The 24,010-nt window shown below is 40.9% G+C and overlaps 2 protein-coding genes across 3 annotated transcripts; both read right to left on the bottom strand.

Moving 5' to 3' along the window:
- Positions 1–3,992: 3,992 nt before the first annotated feature.
- Positions 3,993–9,878, bottom strand: LOC118938400 (zinc finger protein 345-like). Its single transcript, XM_036942224.1, has 3 exons — positions 9,702–9,878; positions 6,939–7,155; positions 3,993–6,495 (listed from the first exon to the last, which is right to left on the bottom strand). Exons 2-3 carry the CDS (start codon positions 7,135–7,137, stop codon positions 4,883–4,885), a joined length of 1,812 nt encoding a protein of 603 aa, XP_036798119.1. The 5' UTR covers positions 7,138–7,155; positions 9,702–9,878; the 3' UTR covers positions 3,993–4,882.
- A 2,891-nt stretch (positions 9,879–12,769) lies between these two features.
- Positions 12,770–22,880, bottom strand: LOC118938399 (gastrula zinc finger protein XlCGF26.1-like). Of its 2 annotated transcripts, none has more exons than XM_036942221.1 (3): positions 21,461–22,880; positions 16,925–17,139; positions 12,770–15,046 (listed from the first exon to the last, which is right to left on the bottom strand). In XM_036942221.1, the coding sequence occupies exons 2-3, from the start codon at positions 17,121–17,123 to the stop codon at positions 13,641–13,643; spliced, it is 1,605 nt and encodes a 534-aa protein (XP_036798116.1). In that variant the 5' UTR covers positions 17,124–17,139; positions 21,461–22,880; the 3' UTR covers positions 12,770–13,640. The 2 variants fall into 2 exon arrangements, with proteins under 2 accessions (XP_036798116.1, XP_036798115.1); XM_036942220.1 differs by lacking the exon at positions 21,461–22,880 and adding an exon at positions 20,716–20,911.
- Positions 22,881–24,010: the final 1,130 nt, after the last annotated feature.

The following is a 24,010-nucleotide window of genomic DNA, read 5'->3' as shown; positions in this document are numbered from 1 at the left end:
TGATGGAGGCAACTGTGTTCTTGGGGACCTTCAATGCTGCAAAAATGTTTTGGTACCCTTCCCCAGATGTATGTCTCGACAGAATCCTGTCTCGGAGCTCTATGGACAATTCCTTCGAGCTCATGGCTTGTTTTTTGCTCTCTCATGCACTGTCAACTGTGGGACCTTATATAGACAGGTGTGTGCCTTTCCAAATCATGTCCAATCAATCAACAGGTGGACTCCAAGTTGTCGAAACATCTCAAGGATTAATATTTATGTAAATAAGCTATTTCTGTATTTTACTTTTTAATACATTTGCAAAAATGTCTAACAACCTGTTCTCGCTTTGTCGTTATGGGGTATTGTGTGTAGATAAAGAATGGTCCATCACCCAAAGAACATCCAGCCAACTTCACACAACTGTGGGAAGCATTGGCTTCAACATGGCTCAGCATCCCTATAGAATGCTTTCAACACCTTGTAGAGTCCATTACCTGGCAAATTGAGGCTGTTCTGAGGGCAAAAGTGGGTGCAACTCAATATCAGAAAGGTGTTCCTAATGTTCTGTAGACTCAGTGTACATATGGTGTCATTTCATGGGGCACTGAATAATACAGTGTTGCTGGACTAATTATTATTATTTTAACATCATTTTAACATTATGCCCTATACAAAGCTGCAAAAAAGTTTATCCCCGGGACTTTTATTTTGAAATCAAATTCCGAAAACCTGAAGTCTTAATGTGGATAGGATACAGCTAGTGTGTTGCTGCCATGACCCCCTAACCCTGCTGACTGTGTCTGGTCTGGATTAATGGAGCACTGCAATACATGTTTGTGAGTGTCATATCTGCTGTTGTAGTTGTGCATGTTTTGGCCATCTGACAGATACATAACTTTGTTTTAGTCTGTGGCTGAAAATAGGGAGTTTTTGCCCAGTCCCAAGTATGGGTAACTGCATAGTTGTGCTGCATTCTTTTTGAAGAATCTCAAATATAAGATATATTTTGATTTGTTTAACACTTCTTTGGTTACTATATGATTCCATATGTGCTATTTCATAGTTTTGGTGTCTTCATTATTATTCTACAATGTAGAAAATAGTAAACATAAAGAAAAACCCTGGAATGAGTAGGTGTGTCCAAACTGTTGACTGGTACTGAATGTGTATATATATATTTTTTATGTTTTATTGTTGCCTGTTTTGCATGTTATTTTGGCATTAATACATGTCACATTTCAGTTTGCAAACAATGTCAAATAAATAAATAAAACATTGAGTTAATAAAGCCACATACAAACTTGGTCTCTCTTTTTGCTTTCTTGAGTAAGGCAGCTCCAAAATGCAGGTGTTTCAGCCTAGCTCAGGGCTTTCTGTGGTGGTGGGACAGCCAGCGGAAAATACGAAGCATAGGTGTTTGGTAATGTTCTCTAGTTGCTCCGTGATTGGCTCAGTGTTCTGTCACTCACGGGGACACTACGTCACCGCAAAATCTACTGGGTAGAGCTCTAAAATTTGATTTTGATCTAACTTTATTAAAACGTTGATCTAACTGTATTAAGCGTTGATCTAACTTTATTAAACGAGCACCACTCTTTATTCATCACAGACATTCACCAGAGTAGCCTCTTCGCTGGGCAGATGAACGAGTAGAGAAGAGACTGTGTGTAAAGTAGATAATCCTACACAGGCCTGCAGTGTAATGTTATATTATTCCAACAATTAAATGTCTGGCATCTTTTATTCTTGTGATTTATCATCACCATGATACAATACTGCCTTTTCATGGATAAAGACAATCTACCAACATCATCCACCTTCAATGAAGAAGAAGATTACAGTTTGTTAGCGTTTATTGTTTAATGAATGGATACTTTACAATGTTCTAAACCAGGGGTTGGAACCAGTTCAGGGAACAGAAAAGAAAATCGGAATTTCAAGGAACAGAACCAGAACTGACAACGAAAGGGATCTACACTGTTCCGGAACAGAACAGTTATTTTAAAAGCATGGGAACTGGTTAATAATGTTCTTTTACATTCCAGGCATTTTTTTCCAGTCCCTATACACTCAGAAACGTATTCCAGTGACTGCCTGCTGAAAATCTTTGCCAGTGTGTGTAGGCTACATTCCCCCTCCCCTCCAACCGAAGCATGCATAGTCTACTGTAGCTACTGACATTACAGGCGTGATTCAGACATTACGGAGAGAGAGGTTTAATTAGAGAACATTGATGAACTATTTCAATGCTAGTTAAGGATACTAAGGATACTATAGTTATCACGTTTAGGAGGCATTATCTGTACTGTAATGGAACTGAGAGTCATGATTAAGGGATAGTTCTGGTCTAACGTCAGTTAAAGCCAACTCTCTGAAGTTCAAAGATATTCAAAGTTTCATCATAGAAGCCGGTCCTCCGTAGGTATACTTCCGTGGGCTGCCTAGTGGTTAGAGTGTTGGACTAGTAACCAGAAGGTTGCAAGTTCAAACCCCCGAGCTGACAAGGTACAAATCTGTCGTTCTGCCCCTGAACAGGCAGTTAACCCACTGTTCCTAGGCCGTCATTGAAAATAAGAATTTGTTCTTAACTGACTTGCCTAATTGAATAAAGGTAAAATAAAAATAAAATAATTCAGATAATACATGTCATAACAGATAATACATGTCATAACAGATAATACATGTCATAACAGATAATACATGTCATAACAGATAATACATGTCATAACAGATCATACATGTCATAACAGATAATACATGTCATAACAGATAATACATGTCATAACAACAAGATGCCCAGCGCGTCATGGTTCAAACCGGTTCAGCACTTTACTTTGCTGGAATGGAACAAAAAAACAATAACGGTTCTGTTCAGAACAAAATGAGCCCCGGTATATACTATATACAAACTCAGCCCCCAGTATATACTATATACAAACTCAGCCCCCAGTATATACTATATACAGACTCAGCCCCCAGTATATACTATATACAAACTCAGCCCCCAGTATATACTATATACAAACTCAGCCCCCAGTATATACTATATACAGACTCAGCCCCCAGTATATACTATATACAAACTCAGCCCCCAGTATATACTATATACAAACTCAGCCCCCAGTATATACTATATACAGACTCAGCCCCCAGTATATACTATATATAGACTCAGCCCCCAGTATATGCTATATATAGACTCAGCCCCCAGTATATACTATATACAGACTCAGCCCCCAGTATATACTATATACAGACTCAGCCCCCAATATATACTATATACAGACTCAGCCCCCTGTATATACTATATACAGACTCAGCCCCCAATATATACTATATACAGACTCAGCCCCCAGTATATACTATATATAGACTCAGCCCCCAGTATATACTATATATAGACTCAGCCCCCAGTATATACTATATATAGACTTAACCCCCAGTATATACTATATATAGACTCAGCCCCCAGTATATACTATATATAGACTCAGCCCCAGTATTCAGCTCAAGTCAAATATAGATTATGCTACTGTCAACTGTTTTACATTGAAATGTTAGTCGTGTACATGGGCATACGTACCTTTAAAGGGACATTTCAAAAACATTCTACATTCTACATAATCTCTTTTATTTTTTTGAATTTTACCTTTTTCTCCCCAATTTCGTGGTATCCAATTGTTGTAGTAGCTACTATCTTGTCTCATTGCTACAACTCCCGTACGGGCTCGGGAGAGACGAAGGCTGAATGTCATGCGTCCTCCGATACACAACCCAACCAGCCCGTACGGGAGTTGTAGCAATGCTTAACACAGCGCGCATCCAACCCGGAAGCCAGCCGCACCAATGTGTCAGAGGCTACACCGTGCACCTGGCAACCTTGGCTAGCGCGCACTGCGCCCGGCCCGCCACAGGAGTCGCTGGTGCGCGATGAGACAAGGAGATCCCTACCGACCAATCCCTCCCTAACCCGGACGACGCTAGGCCAATTGTGCGTCGCCCCACGGACACGGCCGGTTACGACAGAGCCTGGGCGCGATGGACTCTGATGGCACAGCCGGCGCTGCAGTACAGCGCCCTTAACCACTGCGCCACCCGGGAGGCCATATTCATAATCTCAAGCACCAACCCAACATCAGCATATGTGAAAATGGCGCGTTTCTATGTTTGGTAGTAGATAAAGGAAGATACTTTTGTAGTGGTAACCGATGTAGTGTACGTGGACACCTGCTCGTCCAACATCTCATTCCAAAATCATGGTCAAATGTAGTGCACTATATCCAGGTCGTATACTTCCATCCAGGTCAGGAGGAGGTCAGGAGGAGGAGTCAACCAATTAATTTATAGTCCTGAGATAACATTCCATAACTGCAGGTAGCAGTAAATCACCAACCTTGGCTTTGTACCTGTTCAGACTGTACACACTGTAGCACATTAGGTGGTATCTTGTTCAGACTATACACACTGTAGCACATTAGGAGGTGGTATCCTGTTCAGAAATAATTCATTAAATAAATGATGCTTGGGTCAAGGCCAGGAACACAGGCTTAGACCCAGCCTGACAACCTGGTTTACAATGAGACATGTATTGTTAACGTAAACCAATCAAGCTTTAGGCCTGGGAATAGCACTATTACAGCAACCACTATAGTTGTTAACGATCTTGTCTCGATCTCATCTAAATACGGATGACACTATTACGTTACGGAATTACCCCGACTGCTGACCTGGCTGTGACAAGGCTACAGTCTGATTTTACAGTTGTGCAGGAAAAACCCCTTACTGATTTTTAAAACTCAAATGGTGCTGCCCATGACCATGCTGTCACAGAAGATGCAATTGCAAGGAGAGGTGTGAATTTCAATAACTATAGAGTTGCTTATCTATTCTCACTTCACCTTTATTTCACGTCACTCTCCTCTCCTTCAACTTCTTTCTTTTCTTCCTCCTCCTCCTCCTCCTTGACAATCACATTGAAAGCACAGGCCGGCTTCCCTCCAATGTGTATTTTCTCATGACTTTTAAGACTTCTTAGCTGAGTGAAACCTCCCCCACAATGAGAGCAGTGGTAAAGCTTCTCGCCTGTATGTATTCTCTGATGTTTCTTAAGGTTTCCTGGCTGACTGAAACTCTTACCGCAAAGAGAGCAGTGGTAAGGCTTCTCCCCTGTATGTATTCTCTGATGTTTCTTAAGGTTTCCTGGCTGACTGAAACTCTTACCACATAGAGAGCAGTGGTAAGGCTTCTCCCCTGTATGTATTCTCTGGTGTTCCTTAAGGCTTCCTGAATAATTAAAGCTCTTCTCACATTGGCTGCAGTGATAAGGCTTCTTTCCACTATGCACTTTGCCATGTCTCTTAAGATTTACCTTCTCACTGAAACCCCTCCCACATTGGGAGCAGTGGTAAGGTTTCTCTCCTGTGTGTACTCTTTGATGATTCTTTAGATTACTTGAGGAACGGAAACTCTTCCCACATTGATGGCATGGGTAACGACCACGATCAGGCAGTCTTGGTGTATCTGGGTCAACTACACTACTATTGTCCTCCTTTTCCTCAACTTCTCGCTTTTCCTCCTCTTTGATTTCCCTCTCAACCTCCTCCTCTTTGACAATCACATTTAACGGACAAACAGGCTTCCCTCCATTGTGTATTATCTGATGACTTTTAAGACGTAGTAGCTGAGTGAATCCCTCCCCACACTCAGAGCAGTGGTAAGGTTTTTCTCCAGCGTGTACTTTTTGATGATTCTGTAGATTACTTGAGGAACGGAAACTCTTCCCACATTGATGGCAGGGGTAAAGACTACAACCAGGTAATGTTGATGTATCTGGGTCAACTATACCACTATTGTCCTCTTCCTCAACTTCTCGCTTTTCCTCCTCTTTGATTTCCCTCTCAACCTCCTCCTCTTTGACAATCACATTTAAAACACAGACAGGCTTCCCTCCAATGTGTATCCTCTGATGACGTTTAAGACGTCTGAGCTGAGTGAATCCCTCGCCACACTGAGAACAGTGGTAAGGCTTCTCTCCACTGTGTGATCTCTGGTGACTCTTTAGGTCTCCTGCGAAACGAAAATTCTTTCCACACTGTGAGCAGTGGTAAGGTTTCTCCCCTGTGTGAATTCTCTGGTGTTTCTTAAGGCTTCCTGGCTGACTGAAATGCTTCCTACAAAGAGCACAGTGGTAAGGTTTCTCCCCTGTATGTACTCTTTGGTGTTCCTTAAGGCTTCCAGAATGATTGAAGCTCTTCCCGCATTGGGTGCAGTGGTAAGGCTTCTCTCCGCTATGTACTCTCTCGTGTCTCTTAAGGTTTACTTTCTCACTGAAACTCTTCCCACATGCAGAGCAGTGGAAAGGTTTTTCTCCAGTGTGTACTCTTTGATGATTCTTTAGAATAGTGGAGGAACTGAAACTCTTCTCACATTGAGGGCACGAATAACTCCCATGTCCAGGTAGTCTTGATGCTGTGGAACTGGGCTTGTTGACTGAGTCCGGGTTGGGGATCTCTCCTGTAAGAATATGAACATACATATGGTCAGAAACTGACAAAGACACAAAGGCTTTAAGCTTACCAACGCAGGATTCAACATTCATTTGGATTAACAGAGTACTGAAAGAAATACTTTGCAAGGGGCTTGTTGCATAGCATCGCACATAGATAATGGCATTGTGAAATTACAATGCATTGCCAAATGGTCGGTAGACACTCGCCTTCCCTCTTACACATACATATAGCCTGAGGGTTATAATACAAAGCAGAATCAATGAGTTAGCCAGCTAATATTCAGAAATATATATATTTTTTGAAAGATTAACTTGAAATTGGCATGGTCTAATTGACTTAACAACCAAAAACATATCTAAGTTTACATTTCTTAATGAACCAGAAAATCAATAGCTATTTTGGGTTGTTCAACTCTCTGAACCAAAGAGGATGTTAGCCTGAATTTACCTGAGTCAACAGAGTCCCTGTCCTCCTCTCGCTCTTCCTCCTCCCCCTCATTGATTTCTCTCTCCTCGCCCTCCTCCTTGACAATCACATTGAGTTCCACTGTTTTACTGCAGTCCCCCAGCTTCACTGACAGCAACTCTGGACCCTGTTGGGAGCTTCTCTGGGCTGGAACACCACAACCAGAACCTGGTTCAGACATGGTAGGCTAGAGGTGGATCTAAAAGAGGAGACCGAAAGAATTCAGGGTGATTTTCACAAACCTCGAACGTGGTATAGCTCCAGAAAAGACAGCAAAAATGTATCTAAGCTAGCTAACCACACATCCCGTCCAGCAGGAAACCTTTTTCCATAAAAATAAACATAGGATTGACGGCAACAGCCAGTCAGATTAGGCCATAAGTGAATAAGAAAAACACTGGCCGTTGAGTACAAGCATATTCAGTTTGAATTCATTACTATAATCTGATACATTGATACATACAGTGATTGAAATGACCACCCCATCCTCAGTAGCCTATTCAAACATTCCCCTATAGGCTATTAGGCAACACATGAATATATATTGCGTTAGGAATTGCCCCTAATTCTAGGTAACAGAGTGATGTATGACCCTAACCCTAACCCTAACCCTAACCCTAACACAGAGATGTAGACACAGAGATGTAGACACAGTCACTTTAAAACGTATGAAAAATCAATGAATACAACGTTAAACAAACCCTACAACTCCCTGCACAATTTGAACAATTTCCACAGAAAATTCTACAAAGTTTGGTAACAAGGACAGCACCAAACAGCAAAAACTGTAAATCCGCACTGTGTTTGTATACTTTTCAGTGAAAATTGTTAAAAGTTGTTTAGAATTGTTTTTTTTGTGTGTGTATTTTAACCCCCTTTTTCTCCCCAATTTCAAGATATACAATTGCGATTCAATTACGAAAAAAAGAGACGCTCCTAGGGGTGTAAACTCAGTGGACTTGGAAACTAGAAGTGTTCCTGGGGGTGTAAACTCAGTGGACTTGAAAACTAGAAGTGTTCCTGGGGGTGTAAACTCAGTGGACTTGGAAACTATAAGTTTTCCTGGGGGTGTAAACTCAGTGGGCTTGGAAACTAGAAGTGTTCCTGGGGGTGTAAACTCAGTGGACTTGGAAACTAGAAGTGTTCCTGGGGGTGTAAACTCAGTGGACTTGGAAACTAGAAGTGTTCCTGGGGGTGTAAACTCAGTGGACTTGGAAACTAGAAGTGTTCCTGGGTAGAATGAACCTGTTACTGCAGCGCAATGTACAGATAATTGTGTAAGGTGCAATAAATGATAGGAGGACACACATTGTTGACCATTTAGACTTGAAAAAAACTTTCAAATAAATAACAATATTTTATATAAATATTTTAGTTATTCTTTGTATGATACCTAGTATAAAATATTTTGATAATTGTGGACAATAATTAATAGGTCTACACACAGAACACATTGTTGAGCATTTAGTCTGGAAAAAATAAACAAATAAACAAAGAAATCACATAATATCTTAAAGAAATACTTTTATTTACAAAGTATACCCAGAGAGGAAGAGGAAGAGAGAGGCTCAACTCGGCTGAAAATCTGTCTCCCTCCAATAGGTGGCGTTTTTCTTGTTGTTTTGCCCACCAAGCAGGGAGTTTTTGTATGGAGGTCAATGAGTGTGTCAATTTTGGTCAACAAAAAAAGTAATGGCTTATTTCCTACACAAGGTTTACTTCGAATAGAAGTTGTGTCATCCTTAAGTCGTTACGAATGTACTGATATAAGTAGGACACGTGACATGCGTGTGGGGGGGGGGGGGGGGGGGGGGGGCACGACAAACTACCTGCCCTCCTGGGCACGTCCCGCACACAGGAAGGCCAAAAAGATCATCAAGGACGACAACCACCCAAGCCACTGCCTGTTCACCCCGCTACCATCCAGAAGGCATGTTTAATAGAATATTTAATATAACACACATACATTATTTATTAATTTCGGTTGCATACGCGAAGTTTGTTCTATATAAAGTATTTGACAGGATTTTGGTGGCTCGTGTTGACCAGTAGTGTGTGCCACAGGAAGTATTTGACTCTAGACACACAATTGAGGGGGGGTTTCGGCAGGCAAGAAAATGTATATTATTAATGCCCATCATTTTGGAGTGAGGTGTCTACATACTCTTGGTCATGTAGTGTATTTTTTATTTTTGAGGTTCTTTGGACCGTTTTAAACTAGATAACTATGAGGTTCAGAGATATATTTGTGTATATATCTATATCGTGTATATATATATATATATATACGTTTAGCAACGTTTAGTCCTGCTAATTTTGCGAGCTGGTTACATAAATAGATAAACCAAATATTTGTTATATTTATTTAAATAGGCAAATCAGTTAACAACAAATTCTTATTTGCAATGACGGCCTACCAAAACGCCTGTGGCTAAACAAGGAGCAGCCGGTTTGCTAATTCCTCGGTACAGTCATTTTACTCGTGAAGACACGACAGCTGGCTAACTATTAAATAAAAGTCACACTTCAACAGTGACCCTGAAATAAAGTTAGCATGTTAGCTAGCTAGCTACACAAACGGGTTTTGACGGGAGATGTGTTGCTAACTGGCTAACAGCTAACTAGCTGGGGGAACAACAAAACCAGGCCGCTGAAACCAGTGCGGTTTCATCCTGGAACGCGTTGGTTTACAGACCGTGTTACAAGCATCATTAAAACAAATACTAATCATTAGCAATAGGTTACCTGGAACTGATTTCCTGTAGCGAATTGTTTGGCTGAAAAGAACTTGAGGAAATGGTGAGGTCTCGTAGAGCAGCGGGAAAAATGTATCCACTTTCCGAGTGAGTTTGGTCTGGATTATGAGATGCTGCAGGAAATGTTCGTGAGCGTCGTATCAGCGTAGTCATTGTGCATGTTTTACCGGCCTCCGACGGAAAGAAGTCAGGAAAAACAAACGAAAATATATATTTCAACCAAAACAAGACAGCTATCATTACATTATATTTCTATGGGTCACACATGGTTAGCAGATGTTAATGCGAGTGTAGCGAAATGCTTGTCTTCTTGTTCCGACAGTGCAGTAATATCTAACAAGTAATCTAACAAATTCACAACAACTACCCAATACACACACATCTAAAGGGATTGAATAAGAATATGTAAATATAAATATATGGATGAGATGACCGAGAGGCACGATGCAATACATTGTATAACATACAGTATATATATACACACGAGATGAGTAATGTAAGATATGTAAACATTAAAGTGGCATTATTTAAAGTATTTAAAGTGACTATACTGACATCAATAAAGACAATCTACCAACATAATACAGCATTTCGCGACATTCTTTTCTACTTGATTTTGTGGAAAAGCTTTTCGGAAATTCTGTGATACATTTTGCAACTTTTTTTCCGTCGTGCATGTTAACTGTTGTGCAAGTGTGTACCCAATCTTCACAAATCTGAAAAATAACAATTGCACCAATTAATTAGATAAAATGTATCCACTCACACACACACCTCTCCTCTCCATCAGGCTTGGGGCTTGCTATCAACACAAGATGCACCTCCCAGTCCCACTCCCACCTCTCCTCTCCATCAGGCTTGGGGCTTGCTATCAACACAAGATGCACCTCCCAGTCCCACTCCCACCTCTCCTCTCCATCAGGCTTGGGGCTTGCTATCAACACAAGATGCACCTCCCATTCCCACTCACACCTCTCCTCTCCATCAGGCTTGGGGCTTGCTATCAACACAAGATGCACCTCCCAGTCCCACCTCTCCTCTCCATCAGGCTTGGGGCTTGCTATCAACACAAGATGCACCTCCCAGTCCCACTCCCACCTCTCCTCTCCATCAGGCTTGGGGCTTGCTATCAACACAAGATGCACCTCCCAGTCCCACTCCCACCTCTCCTCTCCATCAGGCTTGGGGCTTGCTATCAACACAAGATGCACCTCCCAGTCCCACTCCCACCTCTCCTCTCCATCAGGCTTGGGGCTTGCTATCAACACAAGATGCACCTCCCATTCCCTCTCCCATTCTCTCTCAAACAAAACAAATAGATTCAAAGCTCATCAATCGCTTTCAATTTGAGCATCGATTTTTGTTGTCTTAAAAATGCATGATTGTGATTTTTTCTGAAAGGGTCGCAAGGGAGATGAAGAACAGAACGTAAAAAATTGAGTATTGTGGTTGATAAGTACTTTTAAAACGGTATTACCAATTATTTTTAATGCATTAAGATTGTGTTTTTGTCAAACGTATTAAGTTTAATACGGCAAAGCTGACAAATTGCACTCAGCGCGTTGAGCAGCGCTCTCCATAGACAGACTGGGGAGAGCAGAGTGCCGACCACCCTACTAAAGCCAAGAGTAGCGGAGTAAAAGTTGGAGTAAAACGCCACTCACCTCGATTCTTTCAGCGCTTGCCACAGTCTTCCCTGCTACCACTTCTGTCATGGTGATCTGCCGCTGCTGTGGGAACTGTTCTGACATTCTCATATACTTTGTTGATTCGAAGTGACTGTTGATTGTCGACCTTCTCTCGTGTTCCAGCACAACGTTACATGGAGTGCAAAACAATTTCCCAACCACTTTCGTGTACAACATTTGGAAAGTGTTTCGCACAGTCTTTTTAGCTGTTATTTTTGTTGGCCAATGAGGTTGAGTTGGATGATTTTGTGAATGATCGCATTTTTCTCTCACGCCATGCTGTCAAAACTCAACAACGCGAGCCACTATGGACAATAGGCCACGTGCTTTTATTGAAACAAAAGACAGGCTAGTTCTTTAACGCCTTATGCTCTAAAATTCATTCACTGTACATCATTCACAACACTGTAGGTAGGCTATTTCAAAATAACCCTGTACATCATTCACAACACTGTCGGAAGGCTATTTCAAAATAACACTGTACATCATTCACAACACTGTAGGCTACTTCAAAATAACACTGTACATCATTCACAACACTGTAGGCTACTTCAAAATAACACTGTACATCACCCAAGATCTAAGACTTGAAGAATGATATATTTTTTAAACTCATGTTGAGAAATGTGAAAAGAGGGTGAGCACAAATATAGAATACTGCCATTATGACTGCGTTTACACAGGCAGACAAATGTGTTTTTTTTTCTCCATTCATTGGTCTTTTGACCAATCACATGACATTTTTTCACATCAGATTTTGGCTGCCTGTGTAAACTCAGCCTATGAAACTAAATTGAATCAGTTTTTTGATCTAACTTTATAAAACGAGCACCACTCTTTATTCATCACAAGTATTCTCCGAGGTAGCCTCTTCTCTGGGAAGCTGAACAAGTAGAGCAGAGATTGTGTGTAAAGTAGATAATCCACTCTCCATTCATCACAAACATTCACCAGAGTAGCCTCTTATGTTTAAGCAATAAGGCCAGAGGGGGTGTGGTATATGGCCAATATACCACGGCTAAGGGCTGTTCTTATGCACGACTGAAAGCGGACTGCCTGGATACAGCCCTTAGCGGAGGTATATTGGCCATATACCACAAACCCCCGAGGTGCCTTATTGCTATTATAAACTGGTTTCCAATGTAATTAGAGCAGTAAAAATACATGTTTTGTCATACTGTCTGATATACCAACGGCAGTCAGCCAATCAGCATTCAGGGCTCAAACCAGACAGTTTATAATATTCCAACAATGCAGTGAGTGTCTGGCATCTTTTATTCTTGTGATTTATCATCACCATGATACAATACTGACTTTTCATGGATAAAGACAATCTACCAACATCATCCACCTTCAATGAAGAAGAAGATTACAGTTTGTTAGCATTTATTATTTAATTAATGGATACTTTACAATATTCTAAACCAGGGGTTGGAACCAGTTCAGGGAACAGAAAAGAAAACCGGAATTTCAAGGAACAGAACCAGAACTGTCAACGAAAGGGATCTATACTGTTCCGGAACAGAACAAAATTCTAAAAAACACCGGTTCCATCCAGATCATGACATAACAATACATTTTATGTCAATACAAACCAGCCCTTCTACTGAGTTTAATCAGGTATAAAAAATATCCACAACTGAATTCTACTGGAGTCTATGAGAGATAGATGGAATAGTGCCCCATTTGGGACAATGAGCCCCAGTATATACTATATATAGATTCAGCCCCAGTATATGCTATATAAAGACTCAGCCCCAGTATATACTATAAACAGACTCAGCCCCAGTAAACAGTCCTATATAGACTCAGCCCCAGTATACAGGCCTATATAGACTCAGCCCCAGTATATAGGTCTATATAGACTCAGCCCCAGTATATACTATATATAGACTCAGCCCCAGTATATACTATATATATAGACTCAGCCCCAGTGTAGACAAATATAGACTCAGCCCCAGTATATACTATAAACAGACTCAGCCCCAGTAAACAGTCCTATATAGACTCAGCCCCAGTATACAGGCCTATATAGACTCAGCCCCAGAAAACAGCCCTATATAGACTCAGTCACAGTATACAGGCCTATTTGTGAACTTCCAATACACTCATAGAAGTAAAAGAAGATGAAGAAAGCCCTAAATGGTGCTGTCCATGACCATGGTGTCACATAAGACACCATTGCAAGGATAGGTGTGAATATCAATACCTATAGTTAGCTAATGTATCCTCACCTCACCTTATTTCACATCACTCTCCTCTCCCTCAACTTCTTTCTCTTCTTGGACAATCACATTGAAAGCACAGGCAGGCTTCCCTCCAATGGATATTCTCTCATGACTTTTTAGACTTCTTAGCTGAGTGAATCCCTCGCCACACTGAGAGCAGTGGTAAGGCTTCTCTCCACTGTGTGATCTCTGATGATTCTTTAGGTCTCCAGCAAAACGGAAATTATTTCCGCACAGTGAGCAGTGGAAAGGTTTCTCCCCTGTATGAATTCTCTGATTTGTAAGGCTTCCTGAATGATTGAAGCTCTTCCCACATGTGGTGCAGTGGTAAGGCTTCTCTCCACTATGCACTCTTTCGTGTCTCTTAAGGTTTACTTTCTCACTGAAACTCCTCCCACATTGAGAGCAGAGAAAAGGTTTCTCTCCAGTGTGTACTCTTTGATGATTCTTAAGATTACTTGAGGTACTGAAACTCTTTCCACATTGAGGACAGATGTAACGATCAGGCAGTCTTGATATATCTGGGTCAACTATACCACTATTGTCTTCCTCTTCAACTTCTCTCATTTCCTTCTCATCCTTCTCCTCTTTGACAATCACATTGAAAGTACAGGCAGGTGTCTCTCCAAAATGTATTTTCTGATGGCTTTTAAGACTTTTTAGTTGAGGGAATCCCTCCCCACACTGAGAGCAGTGGTAAGGCTTCTCTCCACAGTGTGCTCTCTGATGATTCTTTAGGTTTCCAGCGAAACCAAAACTATTTCCGCACAGAAAGCAACGGTAAGGCTTCTCCCCTGTATGTATTCTCTGATGTTTCCTAAGATTTCCTGGCTGACTAAAACTCTTCTGACAAAGAGAGCAGTGATAAGGCTTCTCCCCTGTATGTACTCTTTGATGTTCCTTAAGACTTCCAGAACGATTGAAGCTTTTCCCACACTGGGTGCAGTGGTAAGGTTTCTCCCCACTATGTACCTTCTCATGTCCCGTGAGGTTGAATTTTTCACGGAACCTCTTCCCACATGTGGCACAGTGAAATGGTTTCTCTTGAGTGTGTACTCTTTGATGATTCTTTAGTTTACCTGAGGAACGGAAACTCTTCACACACTGATGACAGGGGAATCGACCACGACCAGATAGTCTTGAGAGACTATCTGGGTCAACTACACCACTAGGTTCCTGCTCTTCCTTAACTTCTCTCTTTACCTTCTCATAGATTTCCTTTTCATCCTCCTCCTCTTTGACAATCACATTGAAAGTACTGGCAGGCTTCTCTCCACTGTGCGATCTCTGATGAGTCTTCAGGTCTCCTGCTCGACTGAAACCCTTTCCACATTGAGGACAGGGGTAACTCCCACAACCAGGCAGTCTTGATGCTGTGGAACTGGGCTCCTTGACTGAGTCTGGGTTGGGGATCTCTCCTGTAAGAATATGAACAGATATAGGGTAAGAAACAGACAGAGGAACAAAGTATTTTAGCTTAACCTCTATGAGATATGTGGGACTGGCGTCCCACCTCGCCAACAGCCAGTGAAAGTGAAGGGCTCCAAATTCAAAACAACAAAAATCTCATAATTAAAATTCCTCAAACATAGAAGTATCAAACACCATTTTAAAGATAACTATCTCATTAATCCAGCCACAGTGACTGATTTCAAAAATGCTTTACATCGAAAGCACCACAAACGATTATGTTAGGTCATCACCAAGTCACGTAAAAATCCAGCCATGTTTCCAGCCAAAGATAGCAGTCACAAAAAGCAGAAATATATATAAAATGAATCACTAACCTTTGATGATCTTCATCAGATGACACTCATAGGACTTCATGTTACACAATACATGTATGTTTTGTTAGCTAAAGTGCATATTTATATTAAAAAATCTCATTTTACATTGGCGCATTACGTTCAATAGTTCTAAAACATGCATTGATTTTGCAGAGAGCCACTTCAAGTTACAGAAATACTCATCATAAATGTTGACGAAAATTCAAGTGTTACACGTGGAATTAGAGATATGCTTCTCCTTAATGCAACCACTGTGTCAGATTTTTAAAAAAACTTTACGGAAAAAGCAACCCATGCAATAATCTGAGTACAACGTTCAGACAACAAAGCAGCCAAAAAGATATCCGCCATATTTGGTGGTCAACATTAGTCAGAAATAGCATTGTAAATATTCACTTACCTTTGATGATCTTCATCAGAATGCACTCCCAGGAATCCCAGTTCCACCATAAATGTTTGATTTGTTCGATAATGTCCATCATTTATGTCCAAATAGCGTCTTTTGTTAGGGCGTTTGGTAAACAAATCCAAACACGTGTTCAGGTCCAGCCGAATATCGGACAAAAAGTTCAAAAAGTTATATTACAGGTCGTAGAAACATGCCAAACTAAGTATAGAATCAATCGTTAGGATGTTTTTAACATAAATGTTCAATAATGTTCCAACCGGAGAATTCCTTTGTCTGTAGAAAAGCAATGGAAACACCTCTCTCGTGACCGCGCGTCATGAGCCCAAGGCACTCTGCCAGACCACTGACTCAAACAGCTCATATGAGCCCCTCCTTCATAGTAGAATCCTCAAACCAGTTTCTAAAGACGGTTGACATCTAGTGGAAGCCTTAGGAAGTGCAACATAACCAATATCCCACTGTTTCTACAATAAGGGCTGAGTTAAAAATTTTAAAAAAAATACAATTTCCCACTTCCTGGTTGGATTTTTTTCTCAGGTTTTCGCCTGCCATGTTATACTCACAGACATCATTCAAACTGTTTTAGAAACCTCAGAGTGTATTCTATCCAATACTGCTAATAATATGCATATATTAGCATTTGGGACAGAGTAGCAGGCAGTTTACTCTGGGCACCTTATTCATCCAAGCTACTCAAAACTGCCCCCATGTGTCACCAGGAAGTTAATGCAGGATTCCACATTAATTAGGATCAACAGTGGATTGAAATAAATACTTTGCAAGGGGCTTGTTGCATTGCACATAGATAATGCCGCCATTGTCAAATTACAATGCTTTGCGCAATGGTCGGTAGAATTTTTTTTTGGGGGGGGGGGGGCACTCGCCTTCCTTCTTACACATACATCATTCAAACAGTTTTAGAAGGGTTATACTACAAAGCAGAATCAATGAGTTAGCCAGCTAACTTGCCTAAATATTCCAAATTAAAATGTTATTCAACAACCAAAAACATATGTTTACATTTCTTAATGAACCAGAAAATCAATAGTTATTTTGGGTTGTTTACCTCTGAACCAAAGAGGATGTTAGCCTGAATTTACCTGAGTCAACAGAGGCCCTGTCCTCCTCTCTCTCTTCCTCCTCCCGCTCATTGATTTCTCTATCCTCGCCCTCCTCCTTCACAATCACATTGAGTTCCACTGTTTGACTGCAGTCCCCCAGCTTCACTGACAGCAACTTTGGACCCTGCTGTGAGCTTCTCTGGGCTGGAACACCACAACCAGAACCTGGTTCAGACATGGTAGGTTGGGTAGATCTAAAAAAGAGACGCCCGAAAGAGTTCAGGGTGATTTTCACAAACCTAGATTGTGGTATAGCTCCAGAAAAGACAAACATGTATCTAAGCTAGCTAACCACACATCCCGTCCAGCAGGAAACTTTTTTCCCTAAAATAAATATAGGATTGACAGCAACAGCCAGTCAGATTAGGCCATAAGTGAAGAAAAACCCTGGCTGTTGAGTATAAACTTATACAAACAATGAATACAAACCCTACAACTCCCTGCACAAGGACTAATTTTAACAATTTACACAGAAAATTCTACAAAGTTTGGTAACAATGACAGCACCAAACAGCAAAAACTGTCAATCTGTCAATAATTTTCAGTGGAAATTGTTAAAAGTAGTTTAGAATTGTTTTTTGTGTGTATTTTACCCCCTTTCTGTCCCCAATTTCGTGATATCCAATTGCGATTCAATTACGAAAAAAGAGACGCTCCTGGGGGTGTAAACTCAGTGGATTTTGTAACTAGAAGTGTTCCTGGGGGTGTAAACTCAGTGGATTTGGAAACTAGAAGTGTTCCTGGGGGTGTAAACTCAGTGGACTTGGAGAATAGAAGTGTTCCTGGGGGTGTAAACTCAGTGGATTTTGTAACTAGAAGTGTTCCTGGGGGTGTAAACTCAGTGGACTTGGAGACTAGAAGTGTTCCTGGGGGTGTAAACTCAGTGGATTTGGAAACTAGAAGTGTTCCTGGGGGTGTAAACTCAGTCGCGTACAGATAATTGTGTAAGGTGCAATAACTAATAAGACACATTGTTGACCATTTAGACTTGAAAAAATTAACAAATAACTATTTTATATAAATATTGTAATTATTCTTTGTACGATAACTAGTATAAAATCTATTGATAATTGTGGACAATAATTAATAGGACTACTCACAGAACACATTGTTGACCATTTAGTCTGGAAAAAATAAACAAATAAACAAAGAAATCACATAATATCTTATAGAAATACTTTTATTTACAAAGTATAACCAGAGAGGAAGAGGAAGAGAGAGGCTCAACTCAGCTGAAAATCTGTCTCCCTCCAACAGGGGGCGTTTTCTCGTTGTTTCGCCCACCAAGCAGGGAGTTTTTGTTTGGAGGTCAATGAGAGTGAGTCGAATTTTGGTCAACAACAAAAGTAATGGCTTATTTGCAACACAAGGTTTACTTGATCGAATAGAAGTTGTGTCATCCTTAAGTGTACTGATATAAATACGTGACATGCGTGACACACAACTTTTAGAAAAAACATTAGAGTCTCGAGATAGCCATGCATATTCATGGCATGACGCTACGGCTCTCCAGAGGGTGGTGTGGTTGCACAACGCATCATCGGGGGGGCAAACTACCTGCCCTCCAGGACACCTTCTGCAAATCGATGTCACAGGAAGACCAAAAAGATCATCAAGGACAACAACCACCCGAGCCTCTGCCTGTTCACCCCGCTACCATCCAGAAGGCGAGGTCAGTACAGGTGCATCAAAGTTGGGACCGAGAGACTGAAAAACAGCTTCTATCTCAAGGCCATCAGACTGTTAAACAGCCACCACTAACACAGAGAGGCTGCTGCCTACATAGAGACTTTTCCATATCTTTACATGTATATATTCTTATTCCATTCCTTTACATAGATTTTAGATGTGTGTGTATTGGGTAGTTGTTGTGGAATTGTTAGATTACTTGTTAGATATTACTGCACTGTCGGAACTAGAAGCACAAGCATTTCGCTACACTTGCATTAACATCTGCTGACCGTGTGTATGTGACCAATAACATCTGCTGACCATGTGTATGTGACCAATAACATCTGCTGACCGTGTGTATGTGACCAATAACATCTGCTGACCGTGTGTATGTGACCAATAACATCTGCTGACCGTGTGTATGTGACCAATAACATCTGCTGACCGTGTGTATGTGACCAATAACATCTGCTGACCGTGTGTATGTGACCAATAACATTTGATTTGATCCATCTCTCTCCATTGAATACAGACGGTTGGAGTCCACAACCCTCATCAAATATTCAAAAAAGGACTAAAATAATGAGATGTATCGACCAATTCAAAGAAAGGATAGGGGGGAGCTAGACAGCCCACCGTGCCAGTGTAACGGATGTGAAACGGCTAGCTTAGTTAGCGGTGTGCGCGCTAAATAGCGTTTCAATCGGTGACGTCACTTGCTCTGAGACCTTGAAGTAGTGGTTCCCCTTGCTCTGCAAGGGCTGCAGCTTTTGTGGAGCGATGGGTAACGATGCTTTGAGTGACTGTCGTTGATGTGTGCAGAGGGCCCCGGGTATGGGCGAGGGGACGGTCTAAAGTTATACTGTTACACCACTTTGTGGACAACCACTCCCATTATTAGGGCGGAGAGACATGCATCTTGTCAGTATATCCATATATCCACGACGGGACTCTTATTCTGAAGGATTCCAAAAGATCCTTGACCCGGAAGTACTTCCTTATTCTTGTCTGTTTCACAAGTGTATTTTATTATTTTGATGGAATTTTGCTTCTTATGTCTCTACAAGTTATGTCGATATTCCTTCTTACTTTGCTTGAAAAAGTGTTCACACCAACAGTATCATTGTATTTTGGTACACCAGAAGTACATTCATTAATTTCCAATGGGACACTGAGTTTGCTTTACAGCATTGCTTTGCATAGGCAGTGCATTCGTTGAATTGATCGAACGTATGTATAAAAGTGTATGCCTGGACGGCTTGACAGAAATGGTAGCTGAAAGTTGAACTGTTGATGCATACCATTTTGCACAAAATCACTGTAGATGTGTTCGAAGCATTGGGATTCGACGTTTGCATAAACCGGTAGCTGGTGTTGTTCCGAACCCCGTGTACGCGCACGCACTCAATTATTCATTGCTGCGACTTGCTTCCTAGTTGAGATTTCTGATCCCGTTTATTCCCTCCTCTATATTTAACATAACACACATACATTAACTAATAATTTCAGTTGCATATCCTGACGCAAAGTTTGTTCTATATAAAGTATTTGACAGGATTTTGGTGGCTCGTGTTGACCAGTAGTGTGTGCCACAGGAAGTATTTGACTCTAGACACAAAATTAAGGAAATTAGAAATAGAAAATGTAGAATAGCGTGCGTGCGCGTTCACGCATTAGGGGGGGGCTGAATTCTGGCAGGTTGATTTGCGGGACAACACATGTAAACCTTTTGTTTAGCAACGTTTAGTCCTGCTAATTTTGCTAGCTGGTTACCTAAATAGCTAAACCGAATATTTGTTTTATTTATATAGGCAAATCAGTTAACAACAAATTCTTATTTGCAATGACGGCCTACCAAAAGGCCTGTGGCTAAACAATGAAGTGGAAGTCACACTTCAACCGTGAAATAATGTTAGCTAGCTAGCTACACAAACGGGTTGGACGGGAGATGTGTTGCTAACTGGCTAACAGCTAACTAGCTGGGGGAACAACAAAACCAGGCCGCTGAAACCAGTGCGGTTTCATCCTGGAATGTGTTGGTTTACAGACCGTGTTACAAGCATCATTCAAACAAATAATAATCATTAGCAATAGGTTACCTGGAACTGATTTCCTGTTTGGCTGAAAATAACTTGAGGAAATGGTGAGGTCTCGTAGAGCAAGAGGAAAAAATGTATCCACTTTCCGAGTGAGTTTGGTCTGGATTATGAGATGCTGCAGGAAATGTTCGTGAGCGTCGTATCAGCGTAGTCATTGTGCATGTTTCACCGGCCTCCGACGGAAAGAAGTCAGGCAAAACAAACGAAAATATATATTTCAACCAAAACAAGACAGCTGTCATTACATTCTATCTGCAGTGTGATGTTATATTATTACAACAGTGTACAGCATCTTATCTTTTATTATCCCCATGTTACTATTGTATGGGTCACACATGGTTAGCAGATGTTAATGCGAGTGTAGCGAAATGCTTGTCTTCTCGTTCCGACAGTGCAGTAATATCTAACAAGTAATCTAACAAATTCACAACAACAATACACACAAATCTAAAGGGATGGAATAAGAATATGTAAATATAAATATATGGATGAGATGACCGAGAGGCACGATGCATAACATACAGTATATATACACACGAGGTGAGTAATGTAAGATATGTAAACATTAAAGTGGCATTATTTAAAGTGACTATACGACCACCCTACTAAAGCCAAGAGTAGACTGGGGAGAGCAGAGTGCCGACCACCCTACTAAAGCCAAGAGTAGACTGGGGAGAGCAGAGTGCCGACCACCCTACTAAAGCCAAGAGTAGCGGAGTAAAAGTTGGAGTAAAACGCCACTCACCTCGATTCTTTCAGCGCTTGCCACAGTCTTCCCTGCTACCACTTCAGTCATAGTGATCTGCCGCTGCTGTGGGAACTGTTCTGACATTCTCATATACTTTGCTGATTCGAAGTGACTGTTGATTGTCGACCTTCTCTCGTGTTCCAGCACAACGTTACACGGAGTGCAAAACAATTTCCCAACCACTCTCCATTCAATACAAACATTCACCAGAGTAGCCTCTTGTGTTTAAGCAATAAGGCCAGAGGGGGTGTGGTATATGGCCAATATACCACGGCTAAGGGCTGTTCTTATGCACGACTGAAAGCGGACTGCCTGGATACAGTCCTTAGCGGAGGTATATTGGCCATATACCACAAACCCCCGAGGTGCCTTATTGCTATTATAAACTGGTTACCAACGTAATTAGAGCAGTAAAAATACATGTTTTGTCATACTGTCTGATATACCAACGGCTGTCAGCCAATCAGCATTCAGGGCTCAAACCAGACAGTTTATAATATTCCAACAATGCAGTGAGTGTCTGGCATCTTTTATTCTTGTGATTTATCATCACCATGATACAATACTGACTTTTCAAGGATAAAGACAATCTACCAACATCATCCACCTTTAATGAAGAAGAAGATTACAGTTTGTTAGCATTTATTATTTAATTAATGGATACTTTACAATGTTCTAAACCAGGGGTTGGAACCAGTTCAGGGAACAGAAAAGAAAACCGGAATTTCAAGGAACAGAACCAGAACTGTCAACGAAAGGGATCTATACTGTTCCGGAACAGAACAAAATTCTAAAAAACACCGGTTCCATCCAGATCATGACATAACAATACATTTTATGTCAATAGAAACCAGCCCTTCTACTGAGTTTAATCAGGTATAAAAATATCCACAACTGAATTCTACTGGAGTCTATGGACTTATTTTGTATTCAATAGAATAGCCCATAGGGCCCATGGACAAATGCAGTGCACTACAGAATAGGGCCCATGGACAAATGCAGTGCACTACAGAATAGGGCCCATGGACAAATGTAGTGCACTACAGACTATGGCCCATAGTCAAAAGTAGTGCACTACAGAATAGGGCCCATGGACAAATGCAGTGCACTACAGACTATGGCCCATAGTCAAAAGTAGTGCACTACAGAATAGGGCCCATGGACAAATGCAGTGCACTACAGACTATGGCCCATAGTCAAAAGTAGTGCACTACAGAATAGGGCCCATGGTCAAATGTAGTGCACTATAGAGGGAATAGTGCACCATTTGGGACATTGAGCCCCAGTATATACTACATATAGACTCAGCCCCCAGTATATACTACATATTGACTCAGCCCCCATTATATACTATATATAGACTCAGCCCCCAGTATATACTATATATAGACTCAGCCCCCGGTATATACTATATATAGACTCAGCCCCCAGTATATACTACATATTGACTCAGCCCCCAGTATATACTATATATAGACTCAGCCCCCAGTATACAGGCCTTTATAGACTCAGCCCCCAGTATATACTATATATAGACTCAGCCCCCAGTATACAGGCCTTTATAGACTCAGCCCCCAGTATATACTATATATAGACTCAGCCCCCAGTATACAGGCCTTTATAGACTCAGCCCCTAGTATACACTATATATAGACTCAGCCCCCAGTATACAGGCCTCTATAGACTATGCTACTGTTTTACATGTTAGTCATGTACATACGTTACTTTAACAGGAAATAATGTATTTAAAAAAAACATACTACATATTCTTCATCTCAAGCACCACCCCAACATCAACATATGTGATGACATCATCAACCAATTAGTAGGTCATTAGTAAACAATGCCTCCTGATAATTGGTTAAAATCACACTGATGTCATTGGAAACACATATTCCTCTATATATTTCACTGCAAAAAAAATCAAATATAACACATATTCCTCTATATATTTTACCGCACAACATAAAAATGTGCCATTTTCACAAATGTTGATGTTAGGGTGGTGCTTGAGATTATGACTATGTAATTGTGAAATGTCCCTTTAACATGATACTGTGGTAGTTAAAGTTAGATATTGTTGTTTATTGTGTCATCTGTGCATTCCAAAGAAAGACAGTAGTGCCTTAGACCGCTGTGACACTCGGGAGGCCAGACGTCATGTTTTTACCATGACTAGACTACTAAGGCTGGGACATCAGTTTGTCAATGTTCATGCTATTTAATCAGCTTCTTGATATGACACACCTGTCAGGTGGATGGATTATCTTCACAAAAGACAAAATGCTCAATAACAAGGACGTAAACAAATTTGTGAAAATATAATTAAATAAAAATAAGCTTTTTTTGTGTGAATGGAAAATGTATTGTTCAGTATATCGATCTCATGTAAAGGCTTTAGGCCTGGGAATAGCATTACTACAGCAACCACTATCCTGTTCAGAAATAATAAACCAATCAGGCTTTAAGGCCTGGGAATAGCATTACTACAGCAACCACTATCCTGTTCAGAAATAATAAACCAATCAGGCTTTAAGGCCTGGGAAT

This window comes from Oncorhynchus mykiss, chromosome 13 (genome assembly GCF_013265735.2).
Source record: "Oncorhynchus mykiss isolate Arlee chromosome 13, USDA_OmykA_1.1, whole genome shotgun sequence".
Taxonomy (NCBI): domain Eukaryota; kingdom Metazoa; phylum Chordata; class Actinopteri; order Salmoniformes; family Salmonidae; genus Oncorhynchus; species Oncorhynchus mykiss.
The sequence above is the reverse complement of the archived record's forward strand: the minus strand, read 5'-3'. Positions and strand labels throughout refer to the sequence as shown.